At 49.4% G+C, this 24,272-nt stretch overlaps 1 protein-coding gene across 4 annotated transcripts in view; it reads right to left on the bottom strand.

Annotated features, from left to right (window-relative positions):
- VWA3B (von Willebrand factor A domain containing 3B) overlaps window positions 1-24,272 on the bottom strand; it is a 340,688-nt gene that overhangs the window by 234,593 nt on the left and 81,823 nt on the right. For all 4 annotated transcript variants that reach the window (XM_063953326.1, XM_063953327.1, XM_063953324.1 and 1 more), the window contains exon 9: window positions 307-500. In XM_063953326.1, the coding sequence (XP_063809396.1) occupies window positions 307-500 (194 nt within the window). The remainder of the gene's footprint in view (window positions 1-306; window positions 501-24,272) is intronic.

Raw genomic sequence — 24,272 nt, 5'->3', positions numbered from 1 at the left:
TACTGCTGCGCATGCGCATAACATCACACACGGCTCAAAGCCGTTGTGTGCGAAAGACCCTCCCGGATGGCAAAAAGCTGGACAAAGTTTGTCCGGCTTTTTGCCATCCGGGAGAAACCAGCGCCTGTGTTACAGCCCTAAAGATGTAGCCTATCTATGCATCTTAACAGTAGTGATGTGAATCTCCTTCTACATTGTATCTTATGAGAGCTTGTATTAACATAGGCTTTAAAAATCACATTTGTTTACATGGTAGAGGAAAGAAACCGTATTGAAGCACGGAGTAGCTCTGCTTGTTGTACTTACTGCATCAGTTTGCACAGATTCATCTTCTGGTTTGGTCTTTATATCCACAACTCCATCACTATGGCGAAAGGCACAGTCTGCAAGTGCATCATAAAACAGCAGCTTCTGTGGTTTCAAGCCAAACTTCTTCAGCCATTCCTTCGAGCTAACACAATCCTCAGAAGTGTCTTCTAACATACGAAGGTTGTCATTTTCTATGTACATACAGATAAAGTGCCTTAAAATATGTCAATGCAATGCATCTCCAATAAAACATACACTCTGAGAATGTTATACACACAGATCGCCACGAAAGAATAATAAAAAAGGCATTTCTAAAAAGATTAAATAATTGGATTTTGCTAAGATTCAGATCTACTCATTAGAAAGAGCTCTACAAATGTACTTAAAGGATTTCTCTAACGTCCTAGTGGATGCTGGGAACTCCGTAAGGACCATGGGGAATAGCGGGCTCCGAAGGAGGCTGGGCACTCTAGAAAGATCTTAGACTACCTGGTGTGCACTGGCTCCTCCCACTATGACCCTCCTCCAAGCCTCAGTTAGATTTCGTGCCCGGCCGAGGTTGGATGCACACTAGGGGCTCTCCTGAGCTCTTAGAAAGTTATAGTCTTAGAATTTGTTATTTTCAGTGAGACCTGCTGGCAACAGGCTCACTGCAGCGAGGGACTAAGGGGAGAAGAAGCGAACTCGCCTACTTGCAGCCGGATTGGGCTTCTTAGGCTACTGGACACCATTAGCTCCAGAGGGATCGACCGCAGGCCCAGCCTTGATGTTCGGTCCCGGAGCCGCGCCGCCGTCCCCCTTACAGAGCCAGAAGCAAGAAGATGGTCCGGAAAATCGGCGGCATGAAGACTGTCTTCACCAAGGTAGCGCACAGCACTGCAGCTGTGCGCCATTGCTCCTCTCACACACTTAACACTCCGGTCACTGAGGGTGCAGGGCGCTGGGGGGGGCGCCCTGAGGCAGCAATAAAAACACCTTGGCTGGCTAAAATACCTCAATATATGGCCCCAGGGGCTATATATGAGGTAAATACCCCTGCCAGAATTCCATAAAAAACGGGAGAATAGGCCGCGAAAAAGGGGCGGAGCCTATCTCCTCAGCACACTGGCGCCATTTTTCCCTCACAGCTCGGCTGGAGGGAAGCTCCCTGGCTCTTCCCTGCAATTCTACAGTACAGTAAGAGGGAAAAGAGAGGGGGGGCATTAAAATTGGCACTGTATACAGTATATTATATAAAAGCTATTAGGGACATAACTCAGTTAGTCCCTGTATATATATAGCGCTCTGGTGTGTGCTGGCATACTCTTACTCTGTCCCCCCAAAGGGCTTTTGTGGGTCCTGTCCTCGTTTAGAGCATTCCCTGTGTGTCTGCGGTGTGTCGGTACGGCTGTGTCGACATGTTGAATGAGGAGGCTTATATGGTGACAGAACAGAGGCCGATATATGTGATGTCGCCCCCTGTGGGGCCGACACCAGAGTGGATGGATAGGTGAAAGGTATTAACCGACAGTGTCAACTCCTTACATAAAAGGGTGGATGACGTAACAGCTGTGGGACAGCCGGCTTCGCAGCCCGCGCCTGCCCAGGCGTCTCAAAGGCCATCAGGGGCTCAAAAACGCCCGCTCTCTCAGATGGCAGACACAGATGTCGACACGGAGTCTGACTCCAGTGTCGACAAGGTGGAGACATATACACAATCCACTAGGAACATCCGTGACGTGATCCCGGCAATAAAAAATGTGTTATACATTTCTGACTTTAACCCAAGCACCTCTAAAAATGGGTTTTAGGTTTGGGGAGAAAAAACAGGCAGTGTTTTGTTCCCCCATCAGATGAATAAATGAAGTGTGTGAAAGCGTGGGTTCCCCCGTTAAGAAACTGGTAATTTATAAAAAGTTACTGATGGCGTACCCTTTCCCGCCAGGTGGATAAGTTACGCTGGGAGATATCCCCTAGGGTGGATAAGGCGCTCACACGTTTGTCAAAAAAGGTGGCACTGCCGTCTTAGGATACGGCCACTTTAATAGGTACCTGTTGATAAAAAACAGGAGGCTATCCTGAAGTCTGTATTTACACACTCAGGTACTAGACTGAGACCTGCAGATAGTGCTGCTGTAGCGTGGTCGGTGACCCTGTCAAACAGGGATACTAGTTGGCAAACATAAAAACATATTAAAGACGTCGTCTTATATATGGGGGATGCACAGAGGGATATTTTGCCGGCTGGCATCCAAAATAAATGTAATGTCCATTCTGTCAGGAGGGTATTAGAGACCTGTCACTGGACAGGTGATGCTGACTTAAAAAGCGCATAGAGAGCCTTATAAGGGTGAGGAATTATTTGGGGATGGTCTCTGGGACCTCGTATCCACAGCAACTGCTGGGAAGAAATAATTTTACCTCAGGTTTCCTCACAGACAAAGGTACAGTCCATTCGGCTTCAGAAAAGCAAGCGGGTCAAATGGCGCTTCCTTTCTGTACAGAGACAAGGGTAGAGGGAAAAAAGCTGCACCAGTCAGCCTGTTCCCAGAATCAAGATTCTTCCCCCGCCTCCTGTGAGGCCACACCATGACGCGGGTGCTCCACAGGTGTAGCCAGGTACGGTGGGGGGCCGTCTTAAAAATTTCAGCAATTAGTGGGCTCGCTCACAGGTGGATCCCTGTTTCTTTCAAGTAGTATTTCAGGGGTACAAGCTGGAATTCGAGATGTCTCCCCCCAGCCGTTTCCTAAAATATGCCTTGCTGACAACTCCCTCAGGCAGGGAGGCTGTGCTAGAGGCAATTAATAAGCGGTATTCCCAGCAGGTAATACTCAAGGTGCCCCTACTTCAACAAGGACGGGGTTACTATTCCACACGGGTTGGGGTACCGAAACCGCATGGTTCGGTGTGACCCATTTTATATTTAAAATCCTTGAACACAAAAATTCAAGTTCAAGATGGAATCGCTCAGGGCGGTTATTCCAAGCCTAGACGAGGGGGATTACATGGTATCCTGGGACATCAAGGATGCTTACCTGCATGTCCCCATTTACCATCCTCGCCAGGAGTACCTCAGATTTGTGGTACAGGATTACCATTACCAAGTCCAGACACTGCCGTTTGGACTGTACATGGCACCGAGGGTGTTTTATCAAGGTAATGGCCGAAATGTTGATACTCCTTCAAAAAAAGGGAGTTGTAATTATCCCGTACTTGGACAATCTCGTTATAAGGGCGAGGTCCAAGGAGCAGTTGGTAGTCGGGGTAGCACTATTTTGGAAAGTGCTACAACAGCATGGTTGGATTCTAAACAGTCCAAAGTCACAGCTGGTTCCTATGACACGTCTACTGTTCCTGGGGATGGTTCTGGACATAAACCAGAAATAGTGTTTCTCCCGGAGGAGAAAGCCAAGGAGTTGTCATCTCTAGTCAGAGACCTCCTGAAGCCAAAATAGGTAGCGGTGCATCATTGCACGCGAGTCCTGGGAAAAATGGTAGCTTCCTACAAAGCAATCCCATTAGGCAGGTTCCATACAAGAACTTTTCAGAGGGACCTGTTGGACAAGTGGTCCGGATCGCATCTTCCGATGCATAGGCTGATAACCCTGTCTCCAAGGACCAGGGTATCTCTACTGTGGTGGCTGCAGAGTGCCCATCTTCAAGAGGGCCGCAGGCTCGGCATACAGGACTAGGTCCTAGTGACCATGGATTCCAGCTTTTGAGGCTGGGAGGCAGTCACACAGGGAAGAAATTTCCAGGGACTTTGGTCAAGTCAGGTTATTTCCCTACACATAAATATTCTGGACCTGAGGGCCATTTACAATGCCCTGAGGCCGGCAAGGCCTCTGCTTCAAAACCAGCCGGTACTGATCCAATCAGACAACATCACGGCAGTCGCCCATGTAAACCAACAGGGCGGCACAAGAAGCAGGATGGCGATGGCAGAAGCCACAAGGATTCTCCGATAGGCGGAAAATCATGTGTTAGCACTGTCAGCAGTGTTCATTCCCGGAGTGGACAACTGGGAAGCAGATCTTCTCAACAGACACGACCTCCACCCGGGAGAATGGGGACTTCCTCCAGAAGTCTTCCAATAGGATTGTACACCATTGGGAAAGGCCACAGGTGGACATGATGGCGTCCCGCCTCAACAAAAAGCTATAAAAGATATTGCACCGGGTCAAGGGACCCTCAGGCGATAGCCATGGACGCTCTGGTAACACCGTGGGTGTACCAGTCGGTTTATGTGTTCTCCCCTCTGCCTCTCATACCAAAGGTACTGAGAATAATAAGAAGGCGAGGAGTTAGAACGATACTCGTGGATGGCCAAGAAGAGCTTGGTACCCAGAACTTCAAGAATTTATATCAGAGGACCCATGGCCTCTGCCACTCAGACAGGACCTGCGGCAGCAGGGGCCCTGTCTGTTCCAAGACTTACCGCGGCTGCGTTTGTCGGCATGGCGGTTGAACGCCGGATCCTGAAGGAAAAGGGCATTCTGGAGGAAGTCATTCCTACGCTTACTAAAGCCAGGAAAGAGGTTACAGCAACTCATTATCACCGCATATGGCGAAAATATGTTGCATGGTGTGAGGCCGAAAGGGCCCCAACAGAGGAATTTCAACTAGGTCGATTTCTGCATTTCCTGCAAGCAGGAGTGACTATGGGCCTTAAATTGGGTTCCATTAAGGTACAGATCTCGGCTCTGTCGATTTTCTTTCAAAAAGAACTAGCTTCAGTACCTGAAGTTCAGACATTTATAAAAGGAGTGCTGCAGAGTCAGCCCCCGTTTGTGCCTCCTGTGGCACCTTGGGATCTCAACGTGGTGTTGAGTTTCTTAAAATCACATTGGTTTGAACCACTAAAAACCGTGGATCTGAAATATCTCACGTGCAAGGTGGTTATGTTATTGGCCTTGGCTTCTGCCAGGCGAGTATCAAAGTTGGCGGCTTTGTCTTGTAAAAGCCCTTATTTGATTTTCCATATGGATAGGGCAGAATTGAGGACTCGTCCCCAGTTTCTCCCAAAGGTGGTGTCAGCGTTTCACCTGAACCTGCCTATTGTGGTGCCTAGGCTACTAGGGACTTGGAGGACTCCAAGTTGCTAGACGTTGTCAGGGCACTGAAAATATATGTTTCCAGAACGGCTAGAGTCAGAAAATCTGACTCGCTGTTTATCCTATATGCACCTAACAAGCTGGGTGCTCCTGCTTCTAAGCAGACTATTGCTCGTTGGATTTGTAGTACAATTCAGCTTGCACATACTGTGGCAGGCCTGCCACAGCCAAAATCTGTCAATGCCCATTCCACAAGGAAGGTGGGCTCATCTTGGGCGGCTGCCCGATAGGTCTCGGCTTTACAACTTTGCCGAGCAGCTACTTGGTCAGGGGCAAACACGTTTGCAAAATTCTACAAATTTGATACCCTGGCTGAGGAGGACCTGGAGTTCTCTCATTCAGTGCTGCAGAGTCATCCGCACTCTCCCGCCCGTTTGGGAGCTTTGGTATAATCCCCATGGTCCTTACGGAGTTCCCAGCATCCACTAGGACGTTAGAGAAAATAAGAATTTACTCACCGGTAATTCTGTTTCTCGTAGTCCGTAGTGGATGCTGGGCGCCCATCCCAAGTGCGGTTTATCTGCAATACTTGTACATAGTTATTGTTAACTAAATCGGGTTATTGTTGAGCCATCTGTTGAGAGGCTCTATTGTTTCATACTGTTAACTGTGTTTCATATCACGAGTTGTACGGTGTGATTGGTGTGGCTGGTATGAGTCTTACCCGGGATTCAAAATCCTTCCTTATTGTGTACGCTCGTCCGGGCACAGTACCTAACTGAGGCTTGGAGGAGGGTCATAGTGGGAGGAGCCAGTGCACACCAGGTAGTCTAAGATCTTTCTAGAGTGCCCAGCCTCCTTCGGAGCCCGCTATTCCCCATGGTCCTTACGGAGTTCCCAGCATCCACTACGGACTACGAGAAACAGAATTACCGGTGAGTAAATTCTTATTTTCTACACTACAAAAGAAGTCCAAACATGGACCCTATCCTGTGGAATCTCGGAGGTTATTCAGGTCGCATCACTAAGCGATGTGACCGCAATAATCCCATTCCCAGCGCCAATGTGCATGTGCAGGTCCCGTCTTGTGCTAGCAGCCAATGCGATCTGATCGCATTGGCTGCGAACGCTTCTGCCTGACTGACAGACAGTAGCATTCGCGGGGCTGTAACGGAGCGTTGCACGTGCGGCGCAGGCAAAATGGAAATGGGTCGTCAGCATTTTTTGCGGCTGCAGGGGGTCGCCCACAGTTGCTTCAACCGCATTTCAATTGCAGTCGCTGGGCAGGCCATTCAGCATTCTGGGTAACCTTGCCTTGCGATGGGCAGTGCCTAGCATGCTATAGAAAGCATTACTAAATTACCCCCTACCCCCCTTATCCTTACTATAATATTTGCAGAGCACAAATGGGGAGATTTAACAAAGATTGGAGAGAGATAAATCAGCTCCTGTCAATTTTCAAACACAGCCTATAAAGTGACAGGTAAAGTCTGATTGGTTGGTAATTTTTCTCTCTCCAAGCTTTGCTAAACCTCCCCCAATGTTTGGCAGTATGGGGAGTTACTATGTACCCAAAGGCCCACAACCAAGTTCAGTTACATTTGTGGTCACTACTTGTCAGGGGTGGTCTTCAGTATGCCGGCTGTCGGGATCCCGGCGCCCAGTATACCAACGCCGGAATCCCGACAGCCGGCATAGCGACACTTATTCTCCCTCGTGGGGGTTCACGACCCCCCTGGAGGGTGAATAAAATAGCATGGCGCGCGTAGCGCGCCACCGCGCCCACAGCGTGGCAAGCGCAGCGAGCCCGCAAAGGGCTCATTTGCGCTCGCCACACTGTCGATAAGCCGGTGGTTGGGCTCCCGGCGCCGGTATGCTGGTCGCCGGGAGCCCGACCGCCGGCATACCATACTACACCCCTTGTCAGCACACACTTACAAGTGATACTTACAAGTAACATTCATTTAATTCATGTTAAAGCTATGGGAGTGTGGGAGTCACATAATAGAATGTAAGCTACTATAAACTAATTACAAAAATAATTATAAAAAAAAAAAAAGCTGGTCTTGGAGGAAGTGAAATTTCCCATGGGAGAGGGGTTTTGGTACAATGGGGGTCATTCTGAGTTGTTCGCTAGCTGTTTTCGTTCGCAGCACAGCGTTTAGTAAAAAAAGCAGCACTTCTGCGCATGCGTAAGCGCCGCAATGCGCACGCGCGATGTACTTGCACAACAGCCGATGTAGTTTCACACAAGGTCTGCCGACGCTTTTCAGTCGCGCTGCTGGCCGCAGAGTGATTGACAGGAAGTGGGTGTTTCTGGGTGGTAACTGACCGTTTTCTGGGAGTGTGTGGAAAAACGCAGGCGTGTCGGATACAAACGCAAACGTGCCTGGGGAAACGCCGGCGTGGCTGGCCGAACGCAGGGCGTGTTCGTGACGTCAAAACAGGAACTAAATAGTCTGAAGTGATCGCAAGCGCTGAGTAGGTCTGGAGCTGCTCAGAAACTGCACAATCTTTTTTTGTTGCAGCGCTGTGATCCTTTCGTTTGCACTTCTGCTAAGCTAAAATACACTCCCAGAGGGCGGCGGCCCAGCATTTGTACGGCTACTAAAAGCAGCTAGCGAGCGAACAACTCGGAATGAGGGCCATTATGTCACCAGTGACAATGTGGACACCAAACTAACCTTGGATCTGTTACGTAGATCTAGGTAAACCCAATATTTTACATATATCGCTGGTGGTGGGGCGTCTGTGCATGGACAGGAACCCATGAGCCGCAGCCTGATTTATCACTTAACAGAGAGTGGATTGGCAAGGACTTTGGGGGTAATTCAGATCTGATCGCCGCAACACATTTGTTACCAGTTGGGCAAAACCATGTGCACTGCAGGTGTGGCAGATGTAACATTCACAGAGAGAATTAGATTTTGGTGGGTTATTTTGTTTCTGTGCAGGGTAAATACTGCCTGCTTTATTTTTACACTGCAATTTAGATTTCAGTTTGAACACACCACACCCAAATCTAACTCTCTCTGCGCATGTTATACAGTATCTGCCTCCCCCTGCAGTGTACATGGTTTTGCCCAACTGCTAACAAACTTGCTGCTGTGATCAACTCTGAATTACCCCCTTTATATTTAAACTGAAACTAGATCTGAGCAGCACTGTAGACATCTAAAATGAGGTCATGTTGGTTTGAAATTCAGATGTATGCAAATAAAATACAGATCATACAGTAGCTCAATAGTCAGCACTAACAAAAAACGAGTTTTATGGTAAGAACTTACCTTTGTTAAAACTCTTTCTGCGGGGTACACTGGGCTCCACAAGGAATGGACAATGAGGTGTAGAGTAGGATCTTGATCCGAGGCACCAACAGGCTCAAAGCTTTGACTGTTCCCAGAATGCATAGCGCCGCCTCCTATATCACCCCGACTCCCTGCACAGGATCTCAGTTTTTAGTTAACCAGTCCATTGCAGTAGCAGGAAAAGAGACGACAACGGTTAGTAGCCACAACACCGCATTCTCACGACAGGAGACGTGTCAGCGGCTAATGCCATACCAACCCAAAGAAGCTAAGTGCGTCAGCGTGGGCGCCTTGAGGAGCCCAGTGTACCTCGCAGAAAGAGTTTTAACAAAGGTAAGTTCTTACCATAAAACTCGTTTTCTGCTGCGGGGTACACTGGGCTCCACAAGGAATGGACAATGGGGATGTCCTAAAGCAGTTCCTTATGGGAGGGGACACACTGTAGCGGGCACAAGAACCCGGCGTCCAAAGGAAGCATCCTGGGAAGCGGCAGTATCGAAGGCATAGAACCTTATGAACGTGTTCACAGAGGACCACGTAGCAGCCTTGCACAATTGTTCAAGGGTCGCACCACGGCGGGCCACCCAAGAAGGTCCAACAGACCGAGTAGAATGGGCCGTAATGTGAGCAGGAGCTGTAGGACCAGCCCTCACATAAGCATGTGCAATCACCATTCTAATCCATCTGGCCAAAGTTTGCTTGTGAGCAGGCCAGCCCCGTTTGTGAAATCCAAACAGCACAAAGAGAATCAGATTTCCTAATAGAAGCAGTTCTCTTCACCTAGATACGGAGAGCCCGTACCACATCCAAAGACCGCTCTTTGGGAGACAGATCAGGAGAAACAAGTGCCGGAACTACAATCTCCTGGTTAAGGTGGAACGAAGAAACCACCTTAGGTAAGTATCCGGGACGAGTCCTAAGAACTGCCCGGTCACGGTGAAATATCAGATATGGGGAACTACAGGACAAGGCACCCAAATACGACACTCTTCTAGCTGAAGCAATAGCCAGCAGAAACACCACCTTAAGGGAAAGCCACTTAAGGTCAGCTGAACCAAGAGGTTCAAACGGAGACTCTTGTAACGCCTCCAAAACCACGACAAGTCCAAAGGAGCCACAGACGGGACATAGGGAGGTTGAATACGCAACACGCCCTGAGTAAAGGTATGCACATCAGGTAAGGTCGCAATTTTTCTCTGAAACCACACCGACAAGTCAGATATTTGGACCTTGAGGGAGGCCAGACGCAGGCCTATGTCCAGGCCCTGCTGAAGAAAATCCAACAACTTGGCTATACTAAACTTGGAAGAGTCATAATCGTTAGATGAGCACCAAACAAAGTAAGAATGCCAGACCCTATAGTAAATCCGAGCAGAAGCCGGTTTCCGGGCCCGCAACATAGTTTGAATGACCGCCTCAGAAAACCCTTTAGCCCTTAAGACGGAAGCTTCAAGAGCCACGCCGTCAAAGACAGCCGGGCTAGGTCCTGGTAGACACAGGGGCCCTGAACGAGGAGGTCTGGGCATTGTGGAAGTAAAATTGGACGCTCTGACGATAGGCCATGCAGGTCTGAGAACCAGTGCGGTCTGGGCCAAGCTGGAGCTATGAGAAGCAGAATTCCTTTTTCTTGCTTGAACTTCCGAATTACCCTGGGCAGGAGTGACACCGGAGGGAACACGTACAGCAGCCGAAACTTCCACGGTACCGCCAGCGCATCCACGAATGCTGCTTGAGGATCCCTTGTCCTTGCTCCGAAGACCGGAAACCTTGTGATTGTGTCGAGACGCCATCAGATCTACGTCTGGAAGGCCCCACCTTTCCACTAGGAGTTGAAACACTTCTGGATGGAGGCCCCACTCGCCGGCATGCACGTCCTGACGACTGAGAAAGTCCGCTTCCCAATTCAGGACTCTCGGAACGGAATGAATATTGCCGATATGGCCGGTAGATGGCATTCTGCCCAACGTAGAATCCGTGAGACTTCCTTCATTACTAGGCGGCTTCGAGTGCCGCCTTGATGATTTATGTAAGCCACTGTGGTGGCGTTGTCTGACTGTACTTGAACAGGACGGTTCTGAATTAAATGCTGGGCTAGGTTCAAGGCATTGAAGACCGTCCGCAACTCCATAATATTGATCGAGAGGAGGGACTCCTCCTTGGTCCACCGCCCCTGAAGGGAGTGTTACTCCAGCACCGCGCCCCAACCTCTTAGACTGGCATCTGTCGTCAACAGGACCCAGTCGGATATCCAGAACGGACGGCCCCTGCACAGTTGTTGGTCCCGGAGCCACCAGAGCAGCGACAGATGGACCTCCGGAGTCAATGAGATCATTTGAGACCTGATCCGGTGAGGCAGTCTGTCCCATTTGGCTAGAATCAGCCTCTGGAGAGGGCGAGAGTGAAATTGAGCGTACTCCACCATGTCGAATGCTGACACCATGAGGCCCAGCACCTGCATCGCCGAATCTATCGACACTTGCGGACGAGATAGGAAGCAACGAATCCTGTCCTGAAGTTTCAGGACTTTCTCCTGAGACAGGAACAACCGCTGGTTGTGAGTGTCCAATAGTGCTCCCAGATGCACCATGCTCTGAGCAGGGATCAGGGATGACTTCTTCCAGTTGATGAGCCACCCGTGGGCTTGCAGAAACCGGACCGTCACATCTAGATGACGCAGGAGAAGTTCTGGGGAATTTGCCAGGATTAACAAGTCATCCAAATACGGCAGTATCCTGACCCCTTGACGGCGGAGTACCACCGTCATCACCGCCATGACTTTTGTAAAGACTCGCGGAGCTGTTGTTAAACCAAAAGGTAACGCCCGAAACTGGTAATGGCAGTTGCCAATCGCAAATCTCAGGTATTGCTGATGAGACACTGCTATAGGAACATGCAGGTAAGCATCCTGTATATCCAGGGAGACCATGAAGTCCCCAGGTTCCAAGGCCAGAACTATAGAGCGAAGGGTTTCCATTCCGGAACTTGGAAACCTTCACAAACCTGTTCAATGCCTCGAGGTTGAGAATGGGCCGGGAGGACCCATTCGGTTTCGGGACTAGAAACAGCGGAGAATAGTACCCCCGGACCCTCTGCGCAAGAGGCACCTGTACTACGACTCCTGTATCCAGGAGGGTCTGTACCACCGAATGTAGAGTGTTTGCCTTTGTCTTGTCCAACGGGACATCTGTCTGGCAAAATCGATGAGGGGGTCGGTTTTTGAAGGCTATGGCGTAACCTCGAGTGACAACTTTCCGTACCCAGGCATCTGAAGTGGTCTTCAACCATTCCTGGGTATACCCTATAAGCCGGCCCCCCACCCTGGGATCCCCCAGAGGGAGGCCCGCCCAGTCATGTGGCAGGCTTACCTGTCTTGAAAGCTGGCTGACGGGCCGCCCAGGCTCTTTTGGGCTTAAAGACATTCACCTCAGGGATATAACCCCCTGTGGAAAAATCAGGAGCGCTGTCTGCACCAATTAAAGAGACAATGAGATATACAATGAAATTTTTAGTATTTAAAAAGAAGTAAAATTTATTAATCTACAATGCTGCAGCATAAATAACATTCAATCAACACATGATCTGCATAATAAATACCAAGATACAAACAATCCACATATAACTAATAATTTGGGCTATATTGCACTGTATTTATGAGGCTTGGATTCTGATATTACTATGTTTCACAGTGTCCACTCATTAAATAATGAACAAGCTGTTAATGACCTTTCAAACACTGGATGTGTTCAGGAGTCCTCAATTTCTTAATGTTCCAATTGAACATATGTGCACACATATAAAGAGTTATAAAATGGGTAGTTACCATCCACTCAGAGTATTTAGGTCACCTCCAAAATTTGGTATAATGAGATAGTCCCGATTTCAAAACTCCCTCTGCTGGTACTTATCCGTTTTGTTGCAGAATATCTGGAGAAGGTGTCATGGGGACTTATCCACAGTGCTACGGCTCCCTCTGCTGGTGGTTAGCCGCAATTGCAAATGCACTGACTGATGGTCGTACCACACAGCAATGTTGGCATACGTGGATGGGAGGTAAGCGTCCTCAGTCTCGGTCACTTCAAAAACGCGTTTCTCCACCTACTCGATGCACTCAGCGGCTTCCTCAGTTTGAATGACCTTACTCTCTGGGTTCAGTTTATATAGCCATCCTAATTTAAACTTCCCGCGGCCGTCCACGCATGCGCACTCCGGCGTGCGTTCCAAGCCTCATTTTCACTCTAAGTCTTAAATAGACTCCGGTGGCCATTTTGTAGCCTCATACCAAGCCTCACTTTCATATGAAGATCGATATTTCTACTATTAGATCCAAGCCTCATTTTGAATCCAGGAAGTTAATACAGCTTCTCTTTTATAAGTTAAATAATCATCTATCCAAGCCTCGTTTTTAGCCCAATTATTTACTAACATGCATGATTACTAATATAAAACTCTGATAGCTGATTTCACTCATTATTTAATATCACCTAATTCAAAAACTAATTATATATACCAGACTATCGATACCTCATTTTTACATTATTATTCATAATATTCTCGCATATTGATAAACCACATTTATTAAAAAAACATCGTTATATATATACAAATGTCTCTCCTGATATTAGGGAAAAAGGGGACAGTTCTGAATGCCCTTATATTGTGGTCCATCTACATACCCACAATCTCCACATAACATCATATATAATACAAAGTCTCCATCTCCATCTTTCAGTATCACAAGGAACCATGACTGCTATTACTTATCTATAAATATGTATATAATTTGGCCGTTTTCAACATTTTACAGGGTATTAGATTTGATTTAACTCAACTGAATCGTTAAGTCCCTGGGGAATCAAGGTTTTAAGATTAAAAATCCAGAAGGCCTCCTTCTTACATAACCTCCTGAACCTATCCCCCCCCCTATTTGTTAGCGCCACCTGTTCGATGGCCATGATATTTACATTCTCACTACCCCCCTCCCCACATTCCAACACATGGCGATAGAGATAGGTACTTCCAGCTCTTTTATCTATCTGTCGTTTGTGCTCCATGAACCTCGTGTGGAGTGCCCGAGTGGTGCGCCCCACATATTGTGCTCCACATCCGCACTGTAGTACATAAATAACGTATGTAGACCTACAGTTCAGAAAACTTTTTACATTGAATTTTTCACCTGATGTATTTGAGGAGAAGTATGTCGTTTTCTTCGCTGTATGTCTACATGTTTCACAATTAGTTCTACCACACTTATGAAATCCTATTGGTGGTTTGGGTAGCCATGTATTTATTTGTCCCCCTTGTGCCCCTAGTGATACTGGTTTATCACATGGTCTATTAAAAAAACTGGGTGCTAATGCAGATTTCAAACTATCGGATTTTCGGAATATAACTTGTTCACTGAGTTCTAAATTGGAATTCAACACTTCGTCCAGTTTCAGGATCGGAGAATTCTTTTTGATGATCTTCTTGATCTCATATGCACTGGTATTATACTTCGTTACGAACATTGTTGTCCGATCTATCTTCTTTTTATTTTTCCTGGCACTAGTTCTAACAGTATCTAATAGGGTACCCCTTTCTATATTTTCCACTTCCCTCCAGGCCTGGTCCAACACAGATTTTGGATAACCCTGCGTAAGAAATGCCCCATATAAGGATTCCATCTGTTCCTTTGCTCCTTCATGAGAGGAACAATTTCTTTTTATCCGAAGGAACTGGCCCTTGGGTATGTTGTCTTTCCATCGCTGCAAATGACTGCTTCTATAATGTAGATACCGATTTTGATCCACTTCCTTAACATACGTACTAGTTACTATATTCTCATTTTCAATCTTAAGCGCTATATCCAAGAAAGTCACTTGTGTGGGGTGGCAATGCCCCGTGAATTTTAGCCCAAATTTATTACAGTTCAAACTGGCTACAAATAACTCAGCTGACTCCGTGCTCCCCTCCCAAACAAAAAATAAATCATCTATGAAACGGCCATAGAGGACCAGGTTCGCCCCGAGATCGCCGCTCCAAACATGTTGTTCCTCGAACCGCCCCATGAATAGGTTGGCGAAACTCGGAGCAAACCTGGTCCCCATGGCCGTCCCCCTGATCTGTAAATAATACCGTTTATCAAAAATAAAATAATTGTGTTGCAATATGAATTTAATGCTCTCCAGAATCAACCATCTCAATTCCGCCCCTATATTTGGATCTCTTGCCAAATAAAATTCTACTGCTTCAATCCCCAAATGGTGTTCAATATTGGAATATAGTGATTCCACATCGCATGTGATAAAACAATAATTAGATTGCCATTTGAGCTTAGGCTTACCAGGTTTGGAAGTGCGGGCCTGCTTGTTGTACGCCTGACCTTTTGCTTTACCTGAAGGACGAAAGGGGCGAAAGGAAGTACCTTTAGCCTTTGACACAGAAGGAGCAGTACTTGGCAGACAGGCAGTTTTGGCAGTAGCCAAGTCAGCCACAATCTTATTTAAATCCTCCCCAAACAGAATATCTCCCTTAAAAGGGAGTACCTCCAGGGTTTTTCTAGAGTCCAGATCCACAGACCAGGATCTCAGCCACAATATCCGGCGAGCCAGGACTGACTTAGTAGAGGCCTTGGCTGCCAGGATACCGGGCATCAGAAGCCGCCTCTTTAATATAACGAGAAGCTGTGACAATATAAGACAAGCATTGTCTAGCATGGTCAGAGGAGATTTCAGCATCTAACTCCAAGGCCCATGCTTCAATGGCCTCTGCAGCCCAAGTAGCTGCAATGTGGGCCTTTGTGCAGCACCCGTGAGGGTGTAAATCGCTTTCAGACAACCCTCCACACGTTTATCCGTAGGCTCTTTTAGAGACGTGACGGTGGTGACCGGTAGAGCGGAGGAAACCACCATCCTAGCCACATGCGAGTCCACTGGAGGAGGCGTTTCCCAATTCTTAGACAGCTCTGGCGCGAGGGGATAGCGAGCCAGCATCTTCTTTTGAGGCACAAACTTCGTACCCGGGTTTTCCCAGGGGTTCCTGACGTATATCAATTAGGTGGTCAGAGTGAGGTAAAACTTGTTTAATCACCTTCTGACGCTTGAACCTATCTGGTTTCTTAGGAGGAACGGATGGCTCGGGATCATCCGTAATCTGTAAAATTAACTTAATAGCCTCCAAAAGATCAGGAACATCCACATGTGAACTACCCTCCCCATCAGCCGTATCCGAGTCAGAACCTGTGGGGTCAGTGTAAGTGCAGTCTTCATCCGAAGAGGTGTCAGTGACAGCAGTGGATTGTGAGGAGACAAGCGCTCGCTTAGAGGACCCCTTGGACGTAGGCGAGCGACGGTCAGACTTTTTAGTAGTCAGGGACTGGTTCAACTTATTTATTTGAGCAGATAAATCGTCCGCCCATGGCGGGTTAGCCGCAGGGACCACAAACGGTAGCACCGGCATTGGGGGTCCCCTAGGGGGTGTTAGTTTATGAACTAGCGTATGCAGAAGCGTGGAAAAAGTGGCCCACGGCGGGTCATTATTTGCCCCCGTTGCCACCGTCCCACTGGGGGGTAAGGAGCCCCCAGAACCAGAGCCCAAAGCTGCTATATTCTCCTCATAGGTATCTGCGGCTTCAGCAACACCGGCAGTGTGTTCAGCCCCAGAACCGTTACCCTCAGAAGCAGACATGATATAACTTGCAGTATCAGGTAACACAGTACAATTTGTCAGCAGCACAATACCTCTAGCCCAAATCCCTGCGCAGTGTAGTCAGCACCAGCAGAGATAAAGGAGAGATATGGTGACTAAATCACAGAGAAAAATACGTAATACATTATATCTTTGTGAAAATCCTATATTAGATAAAACCTGACGCACCAAGCCCCCTCAGGTTATAGAATATAGGGATAGCAGGTTGAGTAAAAGACACAAAATGGACACCACTCAGCTATTAAATGCACACACAAATAGTCACAGTCTGTACAATGCAGAGGTTATTACTAACAATAATACTGCACTGGACTAGCTTACGCAGCTATATAACAATAGATATAACAGTACACAGTAAGAACTGGATGTATATCACAGGGTAATTGTACTAGGAAACCCTAAGTGCACTCTTTCTTAACTAACACTGACTAAATAAGGCAGGTAGAATACTTAAGTGTCTTGTAAAGTCACAGCACTGACAACCAGGCGGCTTTACATAGGAGGATTTGCCCAAGCATTCCCAGGAACAGTGAGTTGAGGGATAATGGCGCCGCAGACACTGCCAGGGAGTGAGGGAGAGACAGATATGCAGCTCCAGGGCGGGAACATTTGCAGAAAATGGCGCCCTGGGGCTGGGGGAGGGGCTTCAGGTCCAAGCTCTATCCCCCTGCTGGCAAAACCATCGGGTACTGCGGGCTCTAATAAAACGGTTTATAGAGAAAACCTGACCTGTCCCATGCCCTGGTGATCTAGTGGGATCGCCTGTACTGCCACAGTGTCCACCGCCAGCGCGCGCGGCCTGCCTCCCACTGACCGCGCCGGATCGCGATAAAAACCGGGTTCCGCAAGCGGGACCCACTTACCACCTCCCGAAGCGCGGCCACACAATCCCGGAGAGCTCCCGTCGTGTGTGCCTGACAAGAAGAAAACCGGAGCCTCCTGCTGTAGTTACCAGGCAACCAGGGCTCGGGAGTGTACAGCGCCGCTGGGGAGAGTCGGAGCTGCAGCCGTGAATGTCCACTGACATGTAACACTGCTGCTGCCCTTGAAGTCTTCACTTTTTTCCTCAGAAAAAAGCTCTTCTTAGGGCTGCCTGGAGCAGCCCCTCTGTTAAGTGCCTGCTACTGCAGCACCAACTACAAAACTGAGATCCTGTGCAGGGAGGCGGGGTGATATAGGAGGCAGCACTAGGCATTCTGGGAACAGTCAAAGCTTTGAGCCTGTTGGTGCCTCGGATCAAGATCCTACTCTACACCCCATAGTCCATTCCTTGTGGAGCCCAGTGTACCCCGCAGCAGAAAAAATGATAATAAAAAATATTATTTACATTGCAAAGACAGCAGCGTGCATTTGTTACACTATTTACCATCTATCACTGACCTGGTTTGGGAGTGTTGTGGACTCGGGGCTTCTTCCGATGACCGGGAAGAGGAACCGCCACTGGGTCGTAGTAGAGATGGCCGGATGTAGGTCTTCCTCATGCAGAACTAAGACGGCAGGCGGGAGGCCCAGAGGAATTCTTGTAGGTCTCCTGTAAGACAAGACTTGTAGAAATAATGAAGGCTGGGGTACTGAGATATTGGAGACACTGTGGTATTGAAGGCACTGAGGTACTGGGAGTACAGGGAGTGCTGGGAGACCCTTGGAGGCACGGAGGTGTTTGGAGACACGGAGGTAACTGGAGGCACGGAGGTGCTTTGAGGCGCGGAGGTGCTTGGAGGCACGGGGTGCTTGGAGGCACGAGGTGCTTGGAGGCACGGAGGTGCTTGGAGGCACGGAGGTAACTGGAGGCACGGAGGTAACTGGAGGCACGGAGGTAACTGGAGGCACGGAGGTGCTTGAGGCGCGGAGGTGCTTGGAGGCACGAGGTGCTTGGAGGCACGAGGTGCTTGGAGGCACGGAGGTGCTTGGAGGCACGGAGGTAACTGGAGGCACGGAGGTAACTGGAGGCACGGAGGTAACTGGAGGCACGGAGGTGCTTGAGGCGCGGAGGTGCTTGGAGGCACGAGGTGCTTGGAGGCACGAGGTGCTTGGAGGCACGGAGGTGCTTGGAGGCACGGAGGTGCTTGGAGGCACGAGGTGCTTGGAGACACGGAGGTAACTGGAGGCACGGAGGTGCTTGTAGGCACAGGATGCTTGGAAGCACAGGTTGCTTGTAGGCACAGGATGCTTGCAGGGACAGGATGCTTGGAAGCACAGGATGCTTGCAGGGACAGGATGCTTGGAAGCACAGGATGCTTGCAGGGACGAGGGAGCTCTGGATCATAGCTTCCACAGGAGAAACGAAGATACTCAGGCATCGGATCTCTGCCTGGTATCTGATTTTAAATTCCCCGCCCTAGCCTGATTGGCGGAGCAGGCAGGTGACGTCAGACCTGCTCCGCCTCCTTGCCCTTGCTTGTGATGGCGGCGCCCTTGCTTCCGGGAAGCCGCCGGAGAGCAGCGCCGACCCGCCGCTGAAGCCGGAGACTGACAGGGGAAGAGAGGCGCCGGGCAGACCAGGCCACCCGCAGGGACAAGCGCGGTCGCCGCTGCCCGAGGTTCGTGACAGTACCCCCTCCTCCAGGAGTGGCCCCTGGACACTTCCCGGGCTTAGTCGGATGTCTGGAGTGGAAGATCCGAATCAGACGAGGAGCCGTTACTTCAGTAGCCCCAATCCAACTTCTCTCCTCAGGTCCATAACCCTTCCAGTCCACCAAGTACTGTAATTTTTTATGAAGATAACGAGAGTCCAGAATAGCTTTGATTTCAAACTCCGCTCCAGCTTCTGCCACTACGGACGTTGGCCTTGGGAGTGCTGAGTGGAATCGATTCAGTATGAGGGGACGGAGTAGAGAAACATGGAAGGCGTTAGGTATGCGAAGATGGGCAGGCAAACCCAGTTTACAGACCACAGGATTTAAGACTTGTAGCACAGGGTAAGGACCGATGAACCTTGGAGCGAATTTCATGGTGGGCACCTTCAACCGGAGATTCCGTGTGGACAGCCATACCCTGTCCCCAACTTTATATTGAGGTGCGGCTTGCCGTTTCTTATCTGCAAAGAACTTGTACCGAACAGAAACCTGCTTAAGATTAGCATGAACCTTTCTCCAAATTTGTCCAAAGTGTCGTAGAGTGGACGCTACAGCAGGAACCTCTATTATCGGAAGGCTTGGAAATTCCGGAACACGGGGATGGAACCCGTAGTTGACGAAAAATGGTGATTCCCCAGTGGAAGAATGAAACAAATGGTTATGGGCAAACTCCGCCCAAGGCAACAACTCCACCCAGTTGTCCTGTGAAGGAGAGAGATACAACCGAAGAAAAGTCTCTAGATCTTGATTGACTCGTTCCGTTTGTCCATTTGTTTGGGGATGATAAGCCGACGAAAACTTAAGTTTAATGTGTAGAGTTGAACAAAGGGCTTTCCAAAACCTGGCGGTGAACTGTACTCCACGGTCAGAAACAATCTCTTGTGGCAACCCATGCAAACGAAAATGTTCTCGGATAAACAATAGAGCCAGTTTCGGTGCTGTCGGAAGACCAGTCAAGGGCACAAAGTGTGCCATCTTCGAAAAACGGTCAACGATAACCCAAACGGTGTTGCAACCCTTGGAACAGGGCAAGTCAGTGATGAAGTCCATGGAAATGTGAGTCCAGGGTCTCACAGGGATAGGCAGAGGACGAAGTAACCCTGCAGGAGGCAGACGAGGAGATTTATGTTGTGTACATTGGGGACATGAATTAACGCAATCTTGTACATCCTTCCTCATGGTGTTCCACCAGTAAGACCTTTGCAGAAACTTGTACATCTTCTGAGCGCCGGGATGACCGGAAAACTTGGAGTTATGGACCCACCGTAGTATTCCTGGGCGGAATCTAGCTGGTACGGACATTCTTCCAGGAGGAGGAGCTGGAGTAGTTAAAGCAGCAGAGACAGAAACTGGATTCAGAATTAAACCCCGCTCCGGAGGTTCATCCTCGTCTGTGGGAACCTGTGAACGGGAAAGCGCATCTGCTTTAATATTGAGAGTCCCGGCACGGTACTTGATAATGAACGAGAATCGGGAAAAGAAAAGTGCCCATCTCGCCTGGCGAGGATTCAAACATTGTGCGGATTTGATGTACAGTAAATTCTTGTGATCCGTGTAGATGGTAAACACATGTTTAGCCCCTTCTAGAAGATATCTCCATTCTTCCAAGGCAGATTTGATTGCCAAGAGTTCCTGGTCTCCAATAGAGTAATTTCGTTCGGCTGGAGAGAATTTACGAGAGTGGAAGCCACACGGATGTAATTTCTTATCAGAGGAATGCTGGGAGAGGACAGCCCCCACCCCGACTGAAGATGCATCAACTTCTAAGAAGAAGGGTTCCTCGAAATTTGGTTGTTGGAGAACTGGAGCCGTCGTGAAAGCTAACTTTAAGCGAGAAAAAGCTACAATGGCTTCCGGAGGCCACAAACTAGGATTAGAACCCTTTCTCGTCAGGGCAGTAATGGGTGCAACAATGGTGGAGAAACCTTTAATGAATTTCCTGTAGTAGTTCGCAAAGCCCAGGAACCTTTGTATTGCTTTCAGGGAAAGAGGCTGAGTCCAATCACGAATGGCCGACAACTTTTCCGGATCCATGCGAAGCTCCGTCCCCGAGATGACATAACCGAGGAACGGAATAGATGTTACTTCAAAGGTACATTTGGAAAGCTTGGCGTAGAGATGATTCTCTTGTAAACGGTGTAGCACCTCTTTGACTTGAGTCCTGTGTTCGACAAGATTCTTGGAAAAAATCAGTATGTCGTCCAGATATACCACAACGCTCTGATACAGCATATCACGAAAGATTTCGTTGACGAATCCCTGGAAAACCGCGGGAGCATTACTAAGACCAAACGGCATCACCAAGTATTCGTAATGCCCATCTCGGGTATTAAAGGCAGTCTTCCATTCATCCCCCTCTCGGATGCGTATAAGATTATAAGCTCCTCTCAAGTCGAGTTTTGAAAAAATGCGGGCACCACGAACCCTATCAAATAACTCTGTGATTAGTGGCAAGGGGTATTTATTCTTAATAGTAATGTCGTTTAGGCCGCGGTAGTCGATGCATGGTCTCAACCCCCCGTCCTTTTTCTTCACGAAAAAGAAGCCTGCACCAGCAGGGGAGGAAGAGGGGCGAATGAATCCCTTGAGCATATTGGACTTAATATACTCCGACATGGCTTGAGTCTCGGGAAGAGACAGAGGATATGTGCGACCACGAGGTGGCGTCTTCCCTGGGACAAGGTCAATAGGGCAGTCCCAAGGCCTGTGAGGTGGTAACAGGTCAGCAGCTTGTTCCGAAAATACGTCCTTGTACCCTTGATATGCCTCCGGAATGTGCTCTTCATCCGTTTTGGAGGTAACACGGAGCGGACAAACAGGAGTAAGACAATTAGTGTGACAAAAGGAACTCCAGGACAGAATTTGTGACGACTTCCAATCGATGTGGGGGTTATGACTTTTCAGCCAAGGCATTCCAAGAACCAGATCATGGGGCATTTCTGGGATTACCAAGAGTTCCAAATCTTCCTGATGTAGAGCCCCGACCCGCAGCTTAACTGGCCCCGTGCGCCACATTATGAGACCTTTGGAAATTCTAGTCCCGTTGATAGCCGTCAGTGAAATTGGCCGCTCGATAGGCCGTAACTTTAAACCCAAACTTTGGGCACAGAAGGAAGAAACGAAGTTCCCTGCAGCTCCGGAATCCAATAGGGCTTCACAAGACCTGGAGACTGAATTGGAGACTAGAGTTACTGGAAGCAAGCAGTCCGAAGTTGGAGAAGCTTTTGTCGTAACTCCCAGCTTGACTCCTCCGGAACAAGCTAGGTCTGCCCGTTTCCCGGACGGACTTTACAAGATTTAAGAAAATGATCTGCGGCTCCACAGTAAAGGCAGAGTTTACCCTCACGACGACGCTGTCGTTCTTCCGGAGACAGTCGGGAGCGGTTAATTTGCATGGGCTCATCTGAGCTAGGTGAGGCCACCGGCCTAGGAGTAGGATTCCGGAACCTGGAACGATCCGAACGGTTACGTTCTCTTCCACGCTCCTGCATCCGAAGATCCACCTTGACGCAAAGGGAAATCAAATCTTCTAATGGATCCGGCAGATCTCTAGTAACCAGCTCGTCTTTCAGCCGGTCGGAAAGACCGTTCCAGAAGGCAGCTCTCAGGGCATCATTATTCCAGCGTAGTTCGGAAGCAATGGTCTGGAAATGAACCACGTACTGGCCCACGGAACGGGCGCCCTGCCGAACACGGAGCAAATCGGAAGAAGCAGTGGTCATTCTGCCGGGCTCGTCGAAAATCCTTCGAAAGGACGAGATGAAGTTGGTGTAGTTGGAAACCATGGGATCAGATCGTTCCCATAATGGAGACACCCAATCCAAAGCAGAACCTTCCAACAGAGAAATAATATATGCTACCTTGGACCGGTCTGTAGGAAAGTTGTGTGCAAGTAGCTCGAAATGTACCTCGCACTGGTTCAAGAAACCACGACAATTTTTGGGATTCCCATTATAGCGGGACGGAGTAGGCAACTGAAGGCGTGGAGTGACACCGGCCGATGGTTGAACATTGCTGGCAACGGCAACTGGTGCGACTGCTGGAACAGGAGCCGGAATTACTGAGGCCAGAGACGCCTGAATCTGATCCAGACGCCCGGACAACTGCTGGAGGTACTGCATCACCTGACCTTGTGCTGCTTCCTGACTTTGCACTCGAGAAGCCAGGTTCTGGATGGCACTAGAGTCCGTGTTCCGATCCCCCGAGTCCATGTGGCCTGAGTATACTATCACTGACCTGGTTTGGGAGTGTTGTGGACTCGGGGCTTCTTCCGATGACCGGGAAGAGGAACCGCCACTGGGTCGTAGTAGAGATGGCCGGATGTAGGTCTTCCTCATGCAGAACTAAGACGGCAGGCGGGAGGCCCAGAGGAATTCTTGTAGGTCTCCTGTAAGACAAGACTTGTAGAAATAATGAAGGCTGGGGTACTGAGATATTGGAGACACTGTGGTATTGAAGGCACTGAGGTACTGGGAGTACAGGGAGTGCTGGGAGACCCTTGGAGGCACGGAGGTGTTTGGAGACACGGAGGTAACTGGAGGCACGGAGGTGCTTTGAGGCGCGGAGGTGCTTGGAGGCACGGGGTGCTTGGAGGCACGAGGTGCTTGGAGGCACGGAGGTGCTTGGAGGCACGGAGGTAACTGGAGGCACGGAGGTAACTGGAGGCACGGAGGTAACTGGAGGCACGGAGGTGCTTGAGGCGCGGAGGTGCTTGGAGGCACGAGGTGCTTGGAGGCACGAGGTGCTTGGAGGCACGGAGGTGCTTGGAGGCACGGAGGTAACTGGAGGCACGGAGGTAACTGGAGGCACGGAGGTAACTGGAGGCACGGAGGTGCTTGAGGCGCGGAGGTGCTTGGAGGCACGAGGTGCTTGGAGGCACGAGGTGCTTGGAGGCACGGAGGTGCTTGGAGGCACGGAGGTGCTTGGAGGCACGAGGTGCTTGGAGACACGGAGGTAACTGGAGGCACGGAGGTGCTTGTAGGCACAGGATGCTTGGAAGCACAGGTTGCTTGTAGGCACAGGATGCTTGCAGGGACAGGATGCTTGGAAGCACAGGATGCTTGCAGGGACAGGATGCTTGGAAGCACAGGATGCTTGCAGGGACGAGGGAGCTCTGGATCATAGCTTCCACAGGAGAAACGAAGATACTCAGGCATCGGATCTCTGCCTGGTATCTGATTTTAAATTCCCCGCCCTAGCCTGATTGGCGGAGCAGGCAGGTGACGTCAGACCTGCTCCGCCTCCTTGCCCTTGCTTGTGATGGCGGCGCCCTTGCTTCCGGGAAGCCGCCGGAGAGCAGCGCCGACCCGCCGCTGAAGCCGGAGACTGACAGGGGAAGAGAGGCGCCGGGCAGACCAGG

Source organism: Pseudophryne corroboree, chromosome 2 (assembly GCF_028390025.1).
Source record: "Pseudophryne corroboree isolate aPseCor3 chromosome 2, aPseCor3.hap2, whole genome shotgun sequence".
NCBI classification, from domain to species: Eukaryota; Metazoa; Chordata; class Amphibia; order Anura; family Myobatrachidae; genus Pseudophryne; species Pseudophryne corroboree.
The sequence above is the reverse complement of the archived record's forward strand: the minus strand, read 5'-3'. Positions and strand labels throughout refer to the sequence as shown.